At 41.4% G+C, this 20,599-nt stretch overlaps 1 protein-coding gene across 23 annotated transcripts in view; it reads left to right on the forward strand.

Moving 5' to 3' along the window:
• ANK2 (ankyrin 2) overlaps positions 1–20,599 on the forward strand; it is a 263,109-nt gene that overhangs the window by 135,067 nt on the left and 107,443 nt on the right. For all 23 annotated transcript variants that reach the window (XM_059843636.1, XM_059843633.1, XM_059843638.1 and 20 more), the window contains 3 exons: positions 1,113–1,214; positions 8,133–8,231; positions 8,748–8,846. In XM_059843636.1, coding sequence (XP_059699619.1) covers positions 1,113–1,214; positions 8,133–8,231; positions 8,748–8,846 — 300 coding nt within the window. The remainder of the gene's footprint in view (positions 1–1,112; positions 1,215–8,132; positions 8,232–8,747; positions 8,847–20,599) is intronic.

The raw sequence follows: 20,599 nt of genomic DNA on the forward strand, positions 1-20,599 counted from the left end.
TGTGAAGCGGGTGATAAGAAGGGTGACCGAAAAAAAGTGCTTTGGAACGGATTGGGCGAGTGAAATAAGTGGCTGGAAGTGGGAGGGGTTTAGGACATTCTCATGATGCGGAGGAGCGAGTCCCAGCCCGAGGGAGGGCGGGCATCCCCTGCCTCTGAGCTCACAGCCCACAAACAGGCTCTGGTGCTCATTTACCTGCTGCTCCCACCCACTCCCACTCGGCGGGATGGACTGGGACCACTGTTGCTGTCCCAAATGCTTATTTCTGATGCTCATGGCTTCCGTGGCACGGCTCGGGGCTGTCTCCTGCTGTCGGGTGTCCTTGTAGCCAGTTTGCCCACATCTGGGCTGGTTTCAAGCAGCCACTGGAGGTTTTTTGTTGCAGACAGAGGCGAGAGGGCTGAGGCGTTCCTCACTCCATTGCTTAACAGTACGTCCCACAACCTGGTTGAAAAATGCAAGCTTATTCTCATAGGATTTCTAAACCTTTTTCTTTTTAATGAGAGCCTGCAGTTTAGGGGTGGGAATGTTTCCAGCATGATCCTGGATTGAGATACTCAGCCTTGAGTACTTCATCCGCTTTGTTCTAAGGTTAGCTTAGCTACACGTGCACTGCTGCCACTTTGAGCACAGGTATCTAAAAATAATAGATCTAGATCTGTAAATAACATCAATAAACAACGTGCAAAAATACATGAATAATACATAAAATTATATATATAAAGAGATTATATATTTATATGTAACTCTCCAGAAAACTACAGTTAGCAAGTTGATGCGTTCATGTTTCTCTCATTGACAATATCAGTTACTATGATTTATGTTTTTTTGGGTTTTTTTTTTTTTTTGGTGGGGTTTTTTTTTAGTTCTTGCTAAATTTTGAATGTCAGCCATTATTGCTCTGTTTTGCTCACTCTGACAGGTCTGCAGTTCTTTTGTGCCATTATTGCCTAATTTAAATATGCTAATTAATGCAGATTTAATTCAAACTCTGCTGTTTCACTGCTTTTTTCTTCTGCAGCATAAAATGTGGAAACCTTTCACCACTGATGAAGTTCTGCTCTGGTTTAAGCAGGGGCTAATTGGAGAATTTTTTTCTTCTCTTTTTACAGTCTGACAGCAATGCAAGCTTTCTCCGAGCTGCCAGAGCTGGCAATTTGGACAAGGTAGTGGAATACCTGAAAAGCGGAATAGACATTAACACCTGTAATCAGGTAAGATATTTCATGGACACAAGCTTGCCTGAATGATTTGCAAGAAACCTGAGCACTGTAGAGATGTGATTTATCTCTTTATCCTGCTGGATGTGATGTGCTCAGCCCATGGATTTTCCTTAGCCGTCCCACGTGAAGCCCCTGATCCCCTGAGAGCTCAGGTGTGGGAGTCTGAGGCTTCCCCTGTTGTTTTTGTGAGGTCTCAGGGGGTAGGTAAGCACTTGAGTGGATGTAGTTGTAGCTGCCTAGATAATTTGTGTCCAAGTAGATTAACATCTTGGCACTCACCTGTGCTGGCCGTGCAGTTCTGGGTACTCTCAGATGGCTAAAGGGGTAGCCATGGGCTTTCACCTTATTTCACAAAAAGAAGTGTGTTTTTACCACTGGTCAGTAATAACTACAACATAACATAGAAGGTACTTAATGTTGTGCTTAACACACCGTGTCCCCTTTCAAGGAAGTTCTAACTGCTGTAAAAGTAGGCTGTTCAAGTTTCTCCGTTGATGTGACTGTAATGTGACACAATGTTTTGGCTTGGCTCTTTTGTAGCTCTGTCGTACAAATCCAATTACTTTGGCTTCATAGCTTAGGGACCTGCATTTGCAGCCTTAATTTAAGTGACTAGAACCATCAAGTTTAATAAGACTCTAACTGTGACTTAAAATAAAAATGCAAGTAAGTGTCTGCATCAGTTCTGGGAAGTGTCTTGGCTTTCTAGTGAAATCACTGCAGTTTCTTTGATGGGGAATTTGACAGCTCAGGCTTTATGGTGCCCAGCTTTCCCCTAACTCTTAGCCAGATTTGGTCAGAGTGACCACTAACTGGGGAGTGGCTATGCCAATTGAAGTAAAATCCCAGAATTGTGACCACTATTTCTTTTTTGGGAAAAAAAAAAAAAGGAAAAAAAAGAGTAAATTGGAGAATCAGGAATGAAATAATCTAAAATACTTGGTGTTATCACCTTCCCTGCTGAAGGAAAGCTGGAGATGATTAAAGAAGGCATGTGTCAAATGGAAGCTGGGGCACAGGAGTGAGAGCAGATCTGTTGGCTGTGCCAAGGAATTTAATGATGAGGAGGAGAAGAGCTGGGACTTTTCATGTTCTGCTTATTGAAAACATACAGAAATGTTCTTGTCTTATTGTCTAGGAGACAGTTTCCTTTAAAAGACTTACTGTCAAGGAAAACTTCCTGAGTTTTAGTGGATCTGGCCTGGCAAACTTCAAGTTGCCCAGTTAGGAGAGAGTAGAGCCATACTCAAGTTCTTATGTTCAAATAGATCCAGCAAGTTTTCCATCCTTATTATAAGCACCAAATTAACAAAAAGGTTCACCCCCAGGACAAAACATAGTTAAGATGATAATTACTTAGGAGCATTACAAGCTTTTTTCCCAGTCTTCATATTCTCTTGCTGGTTATGGGAGGAATATGGCAAAAGTTGCTGCAGATTTATCCTCTGTGGAAAGTGCTTCCCACCTGCAGCTGGTGACAAAGCTCCACTTGTACCATGTAGGTGACATCAAAGCTTTCACCATCCACTGAGCATGACCGAGCACTTCAGCTTCTGGCAGACTCCAGTTCTGGTGCCATATAAAATTGCTTCCAGAGGTTTTTGTAACTAAGACCCTCAGTGCTTCCAGGGTTAAACATCACTGGTGTATTGTAAATTTTATTGGGAGTGGGAGCAGGCTCCCTCTGCTAGAGGTCAGGGAATATTGAGTAAGTCATGGCAGCCTTCAAGTTATTCCTCCTGCCTTGTCTCCTCCTCAGGGTATGGCAGGGGTGTCCACGTCATTGTGCTCCAGCTGTCTAAGGGGAGAAGCAAACACAGTCTGTGCAAAATGCAGGGGTGTATTTTATTTTTAACAGTGAGATATCTCAAGGCTCTTGTAAAAATGGAGCTTTGTACATGCAGGGTGTTTTTCCTCAGTCAAATGCTATTTTTAGATTAGATCTCATATGAGAAAACCATACATAATGTTAAATATAAGCTTTCCTGAATGGAGAGAACACCAGGAGATTCTTTCTTCAGTTTCAATGTTTTTTCTCACATCCTGAGTTTTCAGAGTGGTAGATCTTTAAAGATAATCAAAGTATTTTCTCAGTGTAACTGTTGCCAAAATATGATGGAGCTTAATGTTTCTGGATATACTGAACACCAAGTATTTAATAAAACAATTACATAGATAACAATTAGACATTACTTAAATATGCTTTGCTGAATGCTACCATCATAACAAGTTCACTTATTATAGAATTGCTTACTTTAATCTGAATTCAAGCACTGTCATCTCTTCTGAATATCATAAATCAACTGTTTATTTCTGGAGAGAGCTTAAAATGTTAGGGGACAAAATTACCCAGTTTTATGAGGAGTCTGTTAAAATACCAGGAATTGGATTTTTTTATAGGATGGATAACCAATAGCAATTGCAAATATCTGTTTCCTTTAAATCTGCTTTCCTATGCTACAAATGTAGTTTTTTAGGATGTGGTTACTGTTTCTAGTTAATGTAGCAAGAGGAAGGAACTTGCTCCTGCATCATGTTCAAAATGTTGCTAAGCAAAACAAATGTTACACTGAGCTTTTGTGCAGCCCGAGGTTCCAGCAGGAGTTAGACCCCGAGCTCTGACTGTTCTGGGAGCTCATCAGCTGCCTGCTGATTTTTGAAACTGAATTGGGCATCCAAAGGCAACATAAAGTTTCTCCATCTAGTCCTGGGAAAACTGTCAGTTTTCAGGGCGATGTCTTGGAAGGAAAAATGTGATGGGTGTTGGGCATTTGCTTTGAACAAGTCTTCTGTGCTCCTCTGTGAAGTCTAATGCCTTGAACAGATCAGGGATCAAGTATGAAGTAGTTTTGGGGCCTCCAGCTCCAAGGCTTTTTGGGTCTCTGTCAGTTTGCCTTTTGCTCTCGTTTTCTTGGCTTCCTTTTAATTCAGCTGGTCTCTATTCCTTGGGTGACAGAGAGGCAGAGCAGAGCTGTTAATTACTCCCTCCCTCCCTCCCTCCTTCCTTCCAAGTGGGTAGGCACTGCCTCTCCCAGCAGTGCCAGCTATGGTTTGAAGGAGCACTGTAGCATAATGAGGTCAGCAGCACCACATTTGGTGTCACTCCATAGGTTAATTCAGTTTCTTGACTTCCTAGACTATAAAGCAACATAAAGGGAGAATTTTCATAAACTGTTAATGTTTTTCTTTGTTTTTTCCCCATCGTCCACTTCATTTCTTTGTGATATTTTTAGGAAGAACTTCCACAAACATTTGGACTTCAGAAAGCCATGCCCAGCTCTCTAATGTACCCTTTCCCGAATCTCTCTTGAAAAGAGGTTGCCCCATGCACATTTTACTTCCCTGAGAGATTTATTCAGAGGAGAGACTTTGCAGAGCTGTCTATTAAAGAGAGAAAAGTATCTGAATTTAACAAAGACCGTGGTACTTCTTTCTAGTTTCTGTCTCTGCTGGCAAAAAGAGTCAGCACCACCATACAATGTTAGTCACAAAAGGTTTTTAATTTTCATTGTGTTTTGAAGTTGTGCTTTGCAATTGGGCTGTTATCATAGAACCTTTTCCCCACTTCCTTCAAACACTTTCTTTGCCCCATTTGTACATTTTAAGTTCTTTGTCATCCTCACTAATTCTCACCAGCAGAAGGTCACTTGAGCTTTCTAGGACTGCCAGGTTATTGTTTGTACCTGTCAGAGATGAGCTTAGAGGGAATGGTGTAAAATCCCACCGAGCACTGATGTGGCTGAATTTAAATGCCCTTTGAACTACAGGCTGATCTGATGCTCTGCCCAGATATAGCTTTTCCATGGTGTCAATTTGCTTTGGCACAATAGGGTTAGGTGGGAATGGGAGAAGCTGTTGGATCTGGGTGATGTCCCAGAAGGAATAAATGCCACAGCAGGACTGGTGCTGAACCAGGCAGTGATGAAAGAGCTTCCATTGCATGAGGACTGCTCTGTGAGGCAACTGAATACAAAGGCGGAGGTAGCAGGGAAATTTTGGGGGTGATTTCCAGACAAGAGCAGTGTCAGTGTCTGTCTTATGGGGAATAAGTGTAGGCTGGTGATTTTTAGGATGTCCAAGAAACGCCTGGAGTTGTCCAGTGCAGTGAAAATACCAAGGGTGACACTGCAGGAGGTGCTGTGGGCAGTCAGTGGTACATACACGTTTGTAGCACTCCCTGGGACAGAAAGCATTGATGTCTCTGCCTTGGTGGTAGAGGAGAAGGGGAATTGAGGGAATCAGGCACTGCAGGGAAGCACTTGTAAAGAACCACCAGCTTGGAAAGCTTAGTAATAGATTATTTCTTGGGAGTTAATATCACCAAGGAGTCTCCAAAAGAATGGCAGTTATGGCATATGCAGGCTTTGTCCTTATGTGACACAGTTTTGCTTAGCAGACAACTAATTTCACCCTCCCCAACTTTTTGGTGGGCAGGGGAGAGAAAAAGGGACGTGTCAGAAACCTTTGTTGTGCTGAACTACAAAAATCCAGTTGACAGGAACGGAGGAGTTGCATTGATTAAATCTGAGATTCCATCATCAGAAGTAGCAGGGATCAGCCACGTGGGCTGGGAAATAATTGCAGCGTTGGTTCTGATTAGGGAGAAAGAGAACAAAAGTTGCTTTAAGGCTTTGGTTGTGCTGGCCCTCAGCATTTAACGTGCAGGGCTTGCTACTGCTTACCCCAGCTTGCTTTATTTAAGGAATTATGGAATTTGAATGCCTATAGTCCTAAGCTGGAGCTTGTTCCTGTAAGCTTTTTACTGGGCCTCAACTACTCTTTTTGCTCATGTTTTAATGCATTGAGAGAAGTCCTGTAATGTGAAGAAACTCAATGGTTGCAGCAATATCAACTTTCAAGTGCTTAATATGACATCAACAGATATGTGGCTCAGAGGAAGGAATGCAAGTGTTTTCAGAGATTAAGCACTGGGACAAGCCTTGCTCTCTCCATATTTTGGCACATGGTAAACTAAAACTGAGGCTTTTCCTCATCTTTTTGCATTCAGAAGCATTTATGGGCCATGAATTTTGCAGTTTCTCTGCTGTTTGTTCCTGAAGAGCCAAGAAGGTTAATAACATGTTGCAGCAATACATCAGCTGTGTACACTGTGAGAAGGACAAGCTGCCCTTCAGATTCCCATGGAAAGAGTTGATGATAGAATCTGTGAGATCAGATACAGAACAGGTCTTTGTTCTTAAACAGTGAGGAGAACACTGTGTGCTTCCCCACAAAATTCTAACTCAAAGCTCTCAGCCACTGTAGGCAGTAATTATGGTTGGTTGATACTCAGCTGAGATTAAAAACCAAGAAAGATCAGAGTTCTCTGAAACATGTTCAGCCTGCAAAATATTCCCTGACAGGAGCAATATTCCTCATCCTGGTGATTATGGTCAGCCTCACTGCATATTTTTGGCTAAGGATTTATCCTTGACCAGGGCATGGCACTACTGCTACCCCTGGACACTGCAGCTCCATAGTAAGAGTGTTTCCTCTGGAATAAGGATGTTCTGGTTGCTATAGCTTTTCCCACATAGTGGGGATTGAAACCACTTTTCTCTCTACCAGGCTGCAGGAGGGTGTTCCTCTGCTTTTGGCAGCCTGGGACCATGGCCTTCCTTTAGTGCCTTTGCTTTTCTCATAGTTCCTCTCCTGTGCTGCTTCCATGGATGTGGAATCAAATGGAGGTAGCACTGAAATGTGTTTGCATTGCTGCGTCTGAAGCCATTGGACAAACTCCCATCAAATACCTCCTGTGAAGTGCTAAGTGCTTTAAAATCCCACTGGAAATTACAGGCTCCAGCTGCCTCTCTGAATGGAAAAATAAAAGCCTGAAAGTTGCCTGTTTATTTCACAACTGGAATGACTGAACTGCTCAGAGACAAGCAAAGTGATAAAAATTCCACAGTGCTGAATTTGCTGCAGGTTACTCAAACACCTGAGTATTGCTCCTGATGCCTGCAATATGGAAACCAGGAGAGTGCTGGAGGGAATGGCAGTATTTGTTGCTGTCACCTGCCTGATGTAGCATGAAAAATACCTTAGGATTGTAAAAAACAGGTTGGCAATTCATCTACAATAGACTGTAATGTAATTTTTTTCCTTGGGTGGAAGGGGGATACTAGGAAGAAGGAGATGAAGTTTCCATGGCAGGAATTTTTATGAGATAAAGTATCCTGTTCCTGTTGAATGTGGAGAGAGTTTAGATGCTGACTTTTTTAGGTTACCTTTTCAACAATCCTCACTTTTATTTAATTAATTTTCTTTTCCTTTTTGAGATTAGAAAACCTCAAAGTTTAGTGAAGGCTTGCTCATCAGACACCAGCAGAAGTGCCAGATCAAGGATCAGTTTGCAAGTCAAAGTGATCAACAGCCATTTTGGCCTATTTGTGCTTTTGGGTTTCTATTTGATACCAGTTATCCCAGAGGAGATACCAGGGCTCAGGGTGCTTACAGCAGCCTGGAGTAACTCTGATGGAGTAGACACATCCTGTGTAAATGTAGCTAAGTGCTGTGATTTCTCAGGATTGATAAAATCTCAGCAGGGCTGGATAAGGTTACAGCAAAGCGAGGCAGAAAAACACTCAAGGTTTGAAATACTGGGCTCCATGGAGATGCCCAAGGTAGTAGTCTGTGGTAATGGGAAGTTATTAGAAAATAAGGAATCTTTTCTGGATACTCCCAAAATGCAGTTTGATTTGATGTATTTGTTACTATGAGAAAAAATGTATAGGAGAATTTAGTCCCACAGAGCCTCAGCTTAAATAGCCGTGCCCAAAGCATCTGACTTATGCAGACAGAGAGCCAAGAGATGTAAGAGCATGCCAGCTCCTAATCTTCTCCTTATCCCAGGGCGAGGTAGGAATGTCTGTCTGATATTTGTAATGCATCTGGCCCTTGTGCTTGCAGAATGGGCTCAATGCTCTGCACCTGGCAGCCAAGGAGGGCCACGTGGGACTGGTACAGGAATTGCTGGAAAGAGGCTCGGCTGTGGATTCTGCCACTAAGGTAATTGGTGCATGTCTTTAAGTTTATCCAATTCATGTGACAAATACAGACAAACCCCCCAAAAGTACAAAATAAGAGAATAATATAAATACCACACTGATATTTCAACTGTTATTTCTGTTGTGGCCTGGGAGTTGCCTTGCTGAAGCTCATTGGTAGGAAATGAAGAGGAAAATATAATTTGTAGTGTAATACAGGGGAATCATTAGAAGTTTTTAGCAATACCAGATTTTCCTTATTTCCAGTGACAGGTCCTCGTTATTTTAAGGAGAATTAGCATAGCTCCAAGCAGTTGATTTTTTCAAATCTGTGAAAATGAGTAATTGACTTTATAATATCCAGGATCTTTTAACCCATGGGCACAATTGAAAAAGCACCTGTGGGATAAATTGTTTTCCCTTTAGCCTTTCCACAGCCAGGCACATGCATGTGAATGCTATTTAAAAAAACCTGCTGATTGAAATGATTCCTGAAAAAGGGTAATAATAACTTGCATTTTCTCCCTCCCTCTAACAGAAAGGGAATACAGCCCTGCACATTGCCTCCTTAGCAGGACAAGCTGAAGTTGTCAAAGTTCTGGTGAAGGAGGGAGCCAATATCAATGCACAATCCCAGGTATGATGCTCTTTTCCCTTCTCACTTCTAGAAGTTATTTGGTGAGCTCTTCTAAGATCTGAGATGTTAAACGTTGCTTCTGAACATCCAAGCTTGACGAGTCCAGCAAATTGAGGTATTCTCTCACAAGGAGAATAAAAGCAAATACTGCATTGAAGTCATTATATGCTCATTGTGTGATACAGGAGCTCCTGTTGTTGGTGATAGAAAAATTTCTGCAACAATTTCTGGACGAAAGCTAGTAATTACTAGAAGATTCCAAAGGGTATAAATATTTGAGTGGAATTTGGTGAGCAGTAACGAAGAAGATAATTTCTCAAGGGCTTGATTTTATCATTGCTTTTTATGGTTACTTTTTGGCAAAAAGTTTGCAGATAATTTACTCCAGGCTTCTGAATTCCTTCCATATCAGAAAGAATTTTAATCAAAAGTTTGTGATGTACATTTGAACGGGGGAAAATCCTCCTGTCCTGGCAGGAAAACCAACTGTAAAAACTGCCCTCTTATTTCCACTGACATGAAAGTTGTCTGCTGTTCCAAAAGACTCCAGAGGACAGGGTGGTGTCCCTTACCTATGATTTCCTTTGATTAGGATTAAGAACCATTTATCAAATAAGTAATTTGATTAATGCTCGTAAATGCTGCCTTAATTATAGCAACTGTCTGTAGCTATAAGGGGCTGAACAGGTGGCATAGATGATAAAGAAACTGCTTCTTTCTGAAGCAGTCACTTGGCTGGTGACTTCCTAAAAAAAAAAAAAGAAAAAAGATTTTCCTAGCACTAGCTCCACCCCTTGCTTGCCCAGAACTGGGAAGATGGGACTTGGAGGATTTCCAGTTGTTTGATGTTACAAATTCACCATGGACAGGGTAAGGTAAGTGGAGAGCAGGAGATGAATAAACTGCCTTACAGAATGAATGTCTGTCTGTTCCTTTAGCACATTCTAAGACAAGAGAAAGAAACCAAAAAAACCTTTAAGTTGCCTGACTCCAAGATTTTAAAAGTATTTTCTGTATTATGCTTTTTGCCCTAAAATGATGGAACAGCTCTCTCAGGACAGCTGATGGTCAGTTGCTCCCCATGCTCTGTTCCCATTAAAGACGAGAAATGTAGTTCCTTTGTTCAAAAATTTAGCTAACTCTTTTCATAATGAGCAAGCTGGATGATTTCTTCATATATTTATCAGCCTTTTAATGTGTATTAGAAGATAAAGTCTTTAATGTTTTGAGCATGGTAAGAGAAATAATTGTTAAAAATAACTTTTATGCAGCACTATTCCTCAAAAAGTCTTCCCAAAAAGTTTTTACTTGTGAAAAAATAAATGTGGTTTTCTAAATTAAAAAAAAGAAAATCCAGTTAGAACTGGAGAATGTGTTCATGGGTATTACTTTTTGTAGTATTCCAGTTTTTGAGACGTTTCTTGTTAGCACTGGGTGGTTTGTGTAACTCACACAGAGCTGTTAACAGGCATTTGCTACTTGACTTAATTGAGTTAATCTGATGGAGGACATTTTCCCCACTACTGCTCACTGGTTCCCTGCAGGCAGGATGGATTGGAACTGCTGGGTTACAGATGTCCTGCCTTTGTGCCTGGTTGTCTTAATTGAACAAGTCCTGTTGACTTGACTGGGAGCAGGAGTCCTCAATGTGGTGTCATCCAGCTTTGGGGCCTTGGGGTTGTGTCTTTCTGTCCTGCTGTGCTTTTCCAGAAGAGGTGGATAACGTGGGTAATAGCTGCTTCAGGCAGATGTTCAGAGGCTCTTGTTGCCACTGCCAAAGGAAACATTCCAGTGGAAGTTGTCCCTTAACTCTTTAATTCTCCATGAATGGAATGAAGCTGATGAATGCTGCCTTTCCTGCTCAAGGTTGCATTGACGTGTCAAGAATCACGTGTCATAGGAAATGAATGTTACAGAGAAAAAACCAGAAACTCTACAATTAATAAAGAATAGACATGTGGTCTATGATAACAGATGAAGCCAGCTTCAAACACACCTAACTACAGCTGGTCAAAAAAGAAAAATACCAAGTTAGATAGGAAAAAAGGAAAAAGAAGGACTGAACAGAATGTGCTTGAGTTCTCAAAAACTCAGGTTTTCTTGCCTAGAGAGATGTCACTGATGAAAAAAAGGTGAAAAGAAATATATCGGGAAATAGCTCAATTGAGAAAGTGAGAAGTGAACAAAAATAGACATTATAGGTAAAATGGAACACAAAAGTCAGAAATTATAATTGAAATGCTCAACTTCTAATTTTTATATTTTCCCTCAATTCCATTTTCGAAAATAGGTGCCCTGTTGTCACCCTCAAATCTTTTAGCAGCAGTTGTTGCTCTTGAGGCTACACTGCATCTTCCCCTTGCTATCTCTATAATTTCACACTTTATATTTTTTAGGCCCCTGTGAAATGCCCTTTGCTGGTAGTGATTTAGTGCCAGCAGAGTTACTCTGGTTGCAGCATCACTTCCTCTTTAAAGAATTTGGTATCTGTCAAAGCCATTCTCATTTTCAGTGATGATAATTTCCCATAGTGACAAAATTTCTTCTTTGATGGTAGGTACAGGAGTAGTTGCAACTTGAGCTGGTTCAGTTTGTTGTTTTTCCTTTCGTTTCCTTGATTAAATGGCATAAAAACACTGGCCTTCCTCAAAACTTACAAGCAATGACATCTGAAACACCACACTCATTATCCAGTTCCTTGCAACAGCAAAATAACAGAATTATCTCAGGAAATGCTATTAAACCCACTGAAACCACTGGGTTTACAAACCCCATCTGTGCTATCTGAGGCTGTTAAGCATTCTGGGCTCTGATTTTATAGATTTGTGGTTTCTATTAGATTACTTTGCTTTGCCCTTCAGCTTTATGTTGGCCTTCAGAGATGTTATTTTGTTCATCTTCCTCTTTTAAAAACTCTGTTCCTTTTGAGCTAACATGTCATCAGTGCTATTTTTAGACAAGTAATTTCTATTTTGATACGAAGCCTAATTGCACAGTGATTACTAATTGAGTGACTCCACTTGCAGTTGCGTGCGTGCCATTTGAGAGCTCACATCTTCCTGGAGCATCTTTCAGGCAAAGGCTGGGATGAGGGCGCACCCACAATGGCCAAAGATCTACAAGATGCTGCTCCTTGCTGGCATATTGCCACCTACAACTGGACAAGTGTGGATTTTTTTGGCTCAGTTAGAAGTGTCTTTTGCTACAAATATTACATAGTAAATATATTTATTTAATGAGTATCTATAAGCTCCTGTGCTTGACTCCACACATAGTTCAGTGAGCAGATCTAGACAGGTATCAACAGGTGAAAACTCAATTTTTGCAAGTTCTCTCCTAGATTTGACCATTGTTTTGGTCCTGTGTAGATCTGACCAGGCTGCACTTGCTGATAATACAGGGATGGTTTGAAGGAGAACCCAGAGTAGGTAACAGATCCACCTGAGTGTTCCCGGCTGTTCCTTTGAGCTTTGTGCTTCTTTGCAGAGCAGATCAGGATCTATCCCATGGATTGATCCATGCCATACAGGCTGAGCTGTGTGTTCACTTAGGTGGGTCATCTTCTAGGTACTCAGGAATTTCAGTGGGACATTCAGGCAAAGTCTTCAGGAAGCATTGGAATGTTCCACCAGGCAGACTCATGGCAGTGGAATTGGCCACTCACTTCTGTCACATTCACCCACACCCATGCCCCCATCACAGACCTTCACTGAGCCCAGTGTTACCCTTCTTCCACAGCTGTATTATCCCTTCACCCCAAACCTAGTCCTAGTTGTTGCTTGTGCATTAGAAAAGGAACTATTTTTTGTGCTCTTCCTCTCAATGAGATCTACATTTTGATGTATTAGGAATTCTTACATGAGTTCTAGAATTTTTTCCAAGTGGAAGAAATATCACCAGATTTAGTCAGTCCAACCCTTTGCTTAGACAAATTACTTTTTGTTCCTGTTGCTTTCTCTTTAAGTCATCCTGGACCATCTGACTCATGTCCAGGCATCAGAGATGTCCTAACACTGGAAATCATCCTTCCAAATGTGCTGATAGCCTGACTGCAGCAATCCTCCTAACTGAGTGTACCTGTAGACTGTCCCTGCAGCAGTGATGCTGAGCTGTCCTGACCATGCCTTCCTTAGGGAATGGGTCCATCCTGACATTCTTCCATTCCAGACAAGGTGAAGAAAAGCCACCTGTAGAGACTTGCACCTCCCGGGATGAGACGCTTTGACAAATGCCAAGTGATTGAGATTGAGGTACAAAGCTGAAAAGTAGAGGGCAAAATGAGGAAATACCATCTGCTCCTGTTTGGGAACTGTTTGGGAACTGTCACACCCTGGAGCTGCCTGAGAAAGAAGTGATTCCCTTCAATGTTAACATTCCTGCCACTGAGTTTACAAGGGAATGTGTTCCCCATTTGTGCAGGTTATGTTTTGACCACTGTTTTGTATAGGGGCCCTCATGAAAGGAGGAGGGGCTGCCCTTTAATCATCAGATTATTTAAAGTGACCCAGATGCAGAGAGCAAGGATTAGATAAATCAGTCCTCCCCCAAGCTGATTTTGTTATTTAAAAGCCTTCCAGTTTCCTTTCCTCGACATCCTGCTCTAAGCGCATTGGCAACACATTAGCCAAGAAATATTGTTGCTTTAAGTTTGCCCCTGTTATGGCCACCACTTCCTAGGTCAAGATACACGAGAGGCTTTTGTGACTGCTCGAGCTCTTAGCCAGACTTCTTATCAGATGGAAGCAATCCTTAGAGCAGCACATTGCCAGCCCTGATGCGTGCTCCCAAAAGGAGCTACGAGGGCTCTGTGAGCATCCACAGTCTGTGTTACTACAAAAGCAAAGGGGGTATTTAGGTGATTGTCAGAGAAGTGATCAGCTTGTCTCTGTCAGGATGCCCTAGGATTTGCTTTACCAGGGATTGCTCCCCCCATGGGTTGTGAGGATAATCTAACCTTTGGAATGGAGCGCATTTTGCAGAGCATTTGCTACTCCATTATGACAAAAGGTTTTAATTCCACCAACTGAGCTTTCTGCTTTTATATCAGTATATTTAGAGAGGCAGATTTTTAGCTGCTGTGTATCAAGAGGAGTCATTTAGCCACAGCTGGTCATGGCAAATGTAATAAGGGGGCAAGGCTATTATTTTTTCACTGGAGGGGAAAAAAAAGAAGAAATGCCTTCTGGAGGAGGATTATAAGGATTTTGAGTGATGTAAACAAAAGTAATACATTAGGAAGAATGAAAAAACCCAAATATTTCAACAAAGACTGAAAACAAACTGGAAATACTTACAGTATATGTCTTAGTCAATTCTTTGAGTTTACTGCTACGAAAGGATAAGTAGTCCAGATGGAATTATTCTGATTGAATCAAGAAGTGTTTTTTTCAGTCAATGATACTTACATTGAGAACATACTGGCTTTAGGAGGCTGCAGGACCTCAACATGCCCATTGGAAGGGTAAGGGCTCAGCAGACCAACACACCATATTTCTCCCCAGCTGGGATGACGCAGTGGTGACTGCGAGAACCAGGCAGTGCAAGTGTAGGCCATGAATATTTATGAGTGTGGGGATGACTGAGCCACAACCGAATAAATAGAAACATCTTCTTTTTGGTTTTAGCGCAATATTGTCCTCCTTGCAGCCCCCAGCCACACAAAATAAATGGAGGCTTTCAGGACTGCTTTTCCCTTACCATGCTTCAGAAGGCAAACCCCAAATGCAGTTTGGGGTGGGTGCCCTGATTAAAATCTGAGATGTTCCCTGACTAAGCCTTTGGGCCCTCACCTATGCCCAGCATCAGGGTGGTGTTTTCTTGTGCATGACCAATCTGTTCTCATCCCATTATTCTCCACCAGCTCCATTTGTCTTACAGGCTCCATTGGTGTAAAAATGCTATTTCCAGAGCGTAGAGCGTCTTGATTTCTGACTGGCTGAGTTTCAGGCCCTGTTATTACTTGGCTGTTCTTGAGGAAAAAACTGTGATGTTTGGAGCTGCTGAAATAGAATATCTGTGCTCTTTGGATTCAGCATCTGGGCTCAGAAGTGACTCCGACTCACACTCCCCAAGAGCGGGGCCTTGCAGTGGGGAGGCAGCAGGTGTCATATAAGTAGTGCTGCTCTTGGAGTCCTGGGTGGTTCCTCATGAATGAATTTGCCAAGTTTATCACAGCCCAGGCAGCACCATTTATCCATAGGCTTTGTCATTATTGCCGTGGTGTAAGTATAGAGTGGCAAACACTATTTATATTACTAGGGAATTAGTGGGACAGCTGAAGGGATGGTGCTATTTTCCATGTAGGCTTCTGTGTCACTACATTTAAAAAAGAAATATTCATTACAAGTCACTTTATAATTTGTTTTCTCAAACAAGTAAATACTCTTCTAATTTTTTGTTGTTGTTTTTTTGTTTAAATGTTTGAATCAGTTTCAGGATGAGCCTCCCTAAATGCAGTAACTCTTATCATGTTCCTGACTACTTTTTTCATCTTGAATCTATGGGACTCTGTGGGCCTCAGCATCTGCCATCTGTGATGGACACAAGGATTGTCACCTAAACGAATGGCTGACACTGGCTGGGGGATTTTACAGCAGGTCAGAACAGAGTAGCTTGCTGTCCCCCCAGGGATGTGCCCCCCTACATCCAGCATCTCTATGTGCACAGATACTTAGTTCTAATCTCTCTGTCATCCTTACTAGCACTTTCCAGCTTTGTTATAAAAGGAAATGATAGCTCAGGTGAGTGAATATAAAATGTACCGCTCACTGGGAAGCATGGAGGAACATTTCTGCTCTGAAAGCATGTGGTGCTTTCATCAGAAATCCTCAGCACTTCATTTGGTTGTGGATGTATCTAAAAAGTGTTTTTACTGAGTCCCTCTTATAACGTGGATATAGGAGTTCTTGATTTGAATGTGCCCAGTCTTTCTTCAGAGTAGCTCACTTTCCCTTACTGTATTGGCAGTGATATCCCTTAGACACCTTAAATTATATTAATTTCCCTTTATCCTATCCCTTTATCTATACCCTTATCTTCACAAATTTCACAGTTACTGTTAGATTGAATGTGAATATAGATGTCATAGTTCAATTATTTATGAGACTTTTTAATAAAAAAGAGTTTATTTTTTGTTTAAAAACATCTGTTTTATGGAAAATATATTTTAATGGAAAAGAAATATGAAGGTGAATAATCATTAAAGTTACTGCTATGTTAAAATCCTGGATTTTGCTGTAAGCTAAGAGTAACAAAGAGACTTGAAAAAATTAACATAGGTACCATAATCTATCCTTAATTCACCCTTTTATACACAGAATCTCTCCTGCTCAGATATAATCCTCTTATGAAGAGTTTATTTATAGATTGGCTGCAAATAATGCTCTGAGCATAATGCAGTGAGCAAAGTTCCCAGATTTGTGATATTGATGGTTCTATCAAGATGTGTACTTCGAATTTAGTTTGCATATTGCATTTATTTGTCACCCTCATGTTTCATTGGTTACAATTAGTTTATTGCTTGGGTTGTTGGAGGATTTTGCACTGAGTAACAGAAGGGCTGAGGATGGAAGGCACCTGTGGGGCTCATCTTGTCCCCTCCTGTGCTTGAACAAAATCTCAGCCACTGTTGGCTGCCCAGGAACATGTCCTGGTTTTTGAGTGTTTCCAAGGATGGAGACTCCAGAGCCCCTCTGGGTAACCTGTGCCAGTGCTTGGACCCCCTCACAGTAAAAAAGTGATGCCCCAAAAGTTTGTGCCCTCTGCTTCTGATATTTATCTTCCCTGCATAACATTCTCCCCTCTGAGACAGAATAACCTGCTGGAGATATTTCCTCTCCTGTGGAGTTTCCTGGCAGCTGGGATGAGGGAAATAGTGTCTGCAGGTAGAACTGTTAGGGTGAGGCATAGAAGTCTCTGGTTTAGACTGGTACTGGTGGAAAGTGGGGAAAATAGGAAGATTGTCTGTTGGTGAACAAAGATTCAGATCAGGATCTTTGTGTTCTTGTTGAAGTTGAGCAATAGTCTGAAGAACAGAAAAATCCTTCAAACAGGTCTTGAGCTTGAAGGTCCCCAAATGATCATGATCTTAGTGCATAAAACACTATTTTAGCACAGGACCATGACACACAGATATGCTAATGTGTGTGAGCTGTTTGATGAATAATCTAAGCTTGTCTCACTCTTGTCTCTACCTTCATGCTAATGTCTGTTTTTCACTTGATTGTAAACCATTGCATGAGGTGCCAGTTTTCTTCTCTTTCCTGGTCATTGCTGTCATCCAATACAGTCTTAAACAGTTCCTGGAGGCCTGTAAAACAATACAAAATAGTTATGTTCATCTGGGCTTAAGCTAACTATTTAGTCAAAGGATATGTTTCTAGCTCTCATGAATCCTCTTCAAACAGGCAAATGTAGAGATTATATACCTCTGTTTTCTCTCTTTTCTATATCACTATTAAAAATATATTAATATATGGATAAGGTATATGGATACAATATGTATAAGGATACTGAAGTCCACAGCTAACAGTTCTGTTGTGCCTGCAAGGAGGAATCTTAGTTCCTTGAAAGCCTGCCATGAAATAAACCTCCACCAAGCTATAGAACTGCATGATTTTCTCAATACTCTAATAATCCCTCTGCTTCTTCAGCCTGTGTTCTTCATTAGGGCTCGGGGACAATTTAATGATACACATTCTGAGTCATATATAGACTTGCCAATTTACATTAATAGCTTGAAAAATCATTTGAGAGCTACTCATTTTCTCCAATTAGCCAGTAAATCAGTGAATGTAGTAGAAAGAACGGAGTATGAAATATAATCTGTTTAGTGATAATTTCTCATTCTGGCTTTATATTATAGCAGTAAACATCTTGCAGTACACATTTGTGGGGGTAATGAAATTGGAGTATTCTGTTCTCACCATGAATGCTCTGATGAAACCATTGTTTGGAAATGAATGTTATATGTCATTACACAATTAATTTTGATTTTTCGGATGATGCACCAAATCTAAACATACAGACAGACCATGATTGCACAGCTGAGCTTAACAGGAAAGGAAAATGCAGTTCATTTCTCCTTTTCCAGGTCAGTATTCTTCCTTTAATTCTGGATGGTACGGGACCATAAACTGAATGGAAATTTATTGAAATAGCAGTGCTCACCACAGGTCCAATAAACTTACAGAGTCCCATTCCATGTGCTAAGGAGAGAGCTCAGTCTTCCTTGCAGTATGGCCATGGAGAATCATTTCCCATGGGTACAGTAGCAGCCGCTTGGGGATAGTGAAACAAAAGTCAAGGGAAAATGTTTTCTTTAGTTTGGGGAGCTATGAGATTTTGAGCTTTGGTGTATCTTTAGAAGCAGAATAGAGAGCTGAAGTATTGGTGTACAGCTCTTAGCAACTGAAAGATGAGAAACTGGGAAGGGGATTTTAGATTGACAAAAGGAAAGGAAGTGAAGGGAAGGGTCTGGTTTTTGTGGGCATTTCCATTCAGGAACTGCAGGACTGGCTGAGAGATAGAAACTCGCTGTGGAGCAGACAGATGACAGAAACCATGTGGGGTTGGTAAGAAGATGGAACACCTGGGGTCCAGTGGCCAGGGGAGAAGGAAGAGCTCCAGGAGGGCTAGCACTTAATCCCACTGGGCACAGCTCCGCCAAGGAGAGCAGGCATATTGGGAATCCTAAAATAGGAGTTTCCTGGCCAAGGGCCAGGACTGCTGCAGTTGGGGACACTGCAATTAGAAGCTCTGAAACCAGAGCTTCACTGAAAGCACACTGAGAAAGCAGACTTCTCTCTGCCAGCAGACAAAGTCAGGCTTGACCTTGCCGGGGGAGAAATTCTGAGGAATGCTTTCCAGCATGTCTGGTAAAGGCAGTTTTGCACGTAGCTCTTAGCATATTGTAATTCCCAAAATGAGCCAGATTTCAACAAAATACATACAGTAGTTTCAGACTATAAATAAAGCCTGAAGGAAAACAAAGATTCTTGCACTTTTGGTGCAAGAATTTTCTTTCTCCTAATTTCTGTAATTTCAGGTGTGATTATAGCACAAGTATGATAGAATGGGCACACTCTTCTGCATCTCTGTGTAGAAAAACATTAAGTATTTCATGGTATTAAAAGGTTGTGAAGTCATGTACGTGTTGTTTATAGTCTCCTAATCCAGGATTTATTGTCCTAGTTCTGTTGCAGAACCAGAGACTTGAGTTGATTAAAAAAATTAGATTCTTCAAAGCTTTTAAGCAAATTGATTTACTGTGGCTTGAAAATTGTCATATTCACCCAATTCAGTCAGTGTGATCATTGTAATATTCCCAGCTAAAAGGATTTTACAAGTGGCATGTATTACATTTGAAGGATTAGACTGCCATGAAAATGCTGATGAGGCGAGTGGAAAAATACTATGAGTTATCCCTCATAGTTTGCCACATTGGTTCTTTCCAGAGTGGGAAGGAGAGCTGGAACAGTGAGCCAGCTGGGTTACCTGCAGGCTCCTCTGTGCTGTTCCCTACAACTGCAATGGAAAAGAAGCCAATCTGTTCCTAATTCCCTCTGCCAGCTCTTGCCTCTGCCTCTTGTTCACCTTCCCAGTTACTCAGTGAACAAGCCTTCCTTCATTTTATGTTAGGATGGGATCTCTTATCTCCCCCTCCCTGTTAAGAGCTGTCTGAGGAGCAGCTGGGAGAGCAGAGGTCCCTGACTCCCCACCTCGTGCCCCAGAGGGGACATGGGAGAGGCAGGCTCTGTGTGCCTCCAGTTTGCTGCCTGGTTTTAGCTGTGTTTGGCAGGGGGAAGCTTCCCAGCAGCCTGACCTTATTGTTAAGAGGCTTTTCTTGTTGTCTTACCTGAATTTTCCCTCCAGCAGCCTTGTAAATTTTGCTTTTTTCTTTTAGTTGTCATGGATATTCAGAGCAGACCCTTCCCCTTTAAAGACTGTTTTCCTTCACTTTGCCCTTTCCAGACAGAACACCACCATTTATTAGCCTTTTCTCAAAGAAAGATAGCTTCCCTAAGGAGGTACATTTTTATGCCAGTGCAAGGGTTTTCTTTACTACAGCAGAATGAGCTCCTTGACCAGTGACCACTCTCTGGAAGACCCCTGTAACCTTCAGGGCCTTTTCTGCAGAATTCTTCTCTTAGTTGTCATTCCCTGTGTGCATAGTTTATTTTTCCAGCAGTAGACAGACACTTGTGTTTGTCCCTACTAAATTACCTTTCCAGATCTTTTGACTGTGGTTTCACATGATGATCCTGGGGTGTGATGGACTTGCAGACTATGTTGGTCATACTATCTGTGACTATAATAAGAGTCCATCATTTGAATAGTTTCTGAGAATATTGGATAATAACTGACTCCTGTGCAAAGCCACTCAAAATACATTCCCCCAGTTTTGGCACTGAACTGCTGTTAAGTGTTCTCTGGGTACAATTTTTTAATTCTGTGTCCCAGGATTGTTGATAGAAATGCCAGGATGTTATGCAAAGCAGCATTCAAAGATTTGCTACAACTTTTATGGCAGATATCATACAACATCCACAACATCAGTTATGTTTATTGCCTGAATAGTCCTCTACATTTGTAAACTCAGAGAGGGGTTGTAAAGACGTCAGTTCTACAATCTCTGTGTTCTCTAGTGACTGAAAAATTAGATTTCATTTCATTAGGAAATTATTGGAATGTTTCCACAGCAGGTTGCCTACAAAGAAGAATATTGGCTTCCCTGAAACAAGGGTTTTTGTTAT

The sequence above is a fragment of the Haemorhous mexicanus genome, chromosome 4, assembly GCF_027477595.1.
Source record: "Haemorhous mexicanus isolate bHaeMex1 chromosome 4, bHaeMex1.pri, whole genome shotgun sequence".
Taxonomy (NCBI): domain Eukaryota; kingdom Metazoa; phylum Chordata; class Aves; order Passeriformes; family Fringillidae; genus Haemorhous; species Haemorhous mexicanus.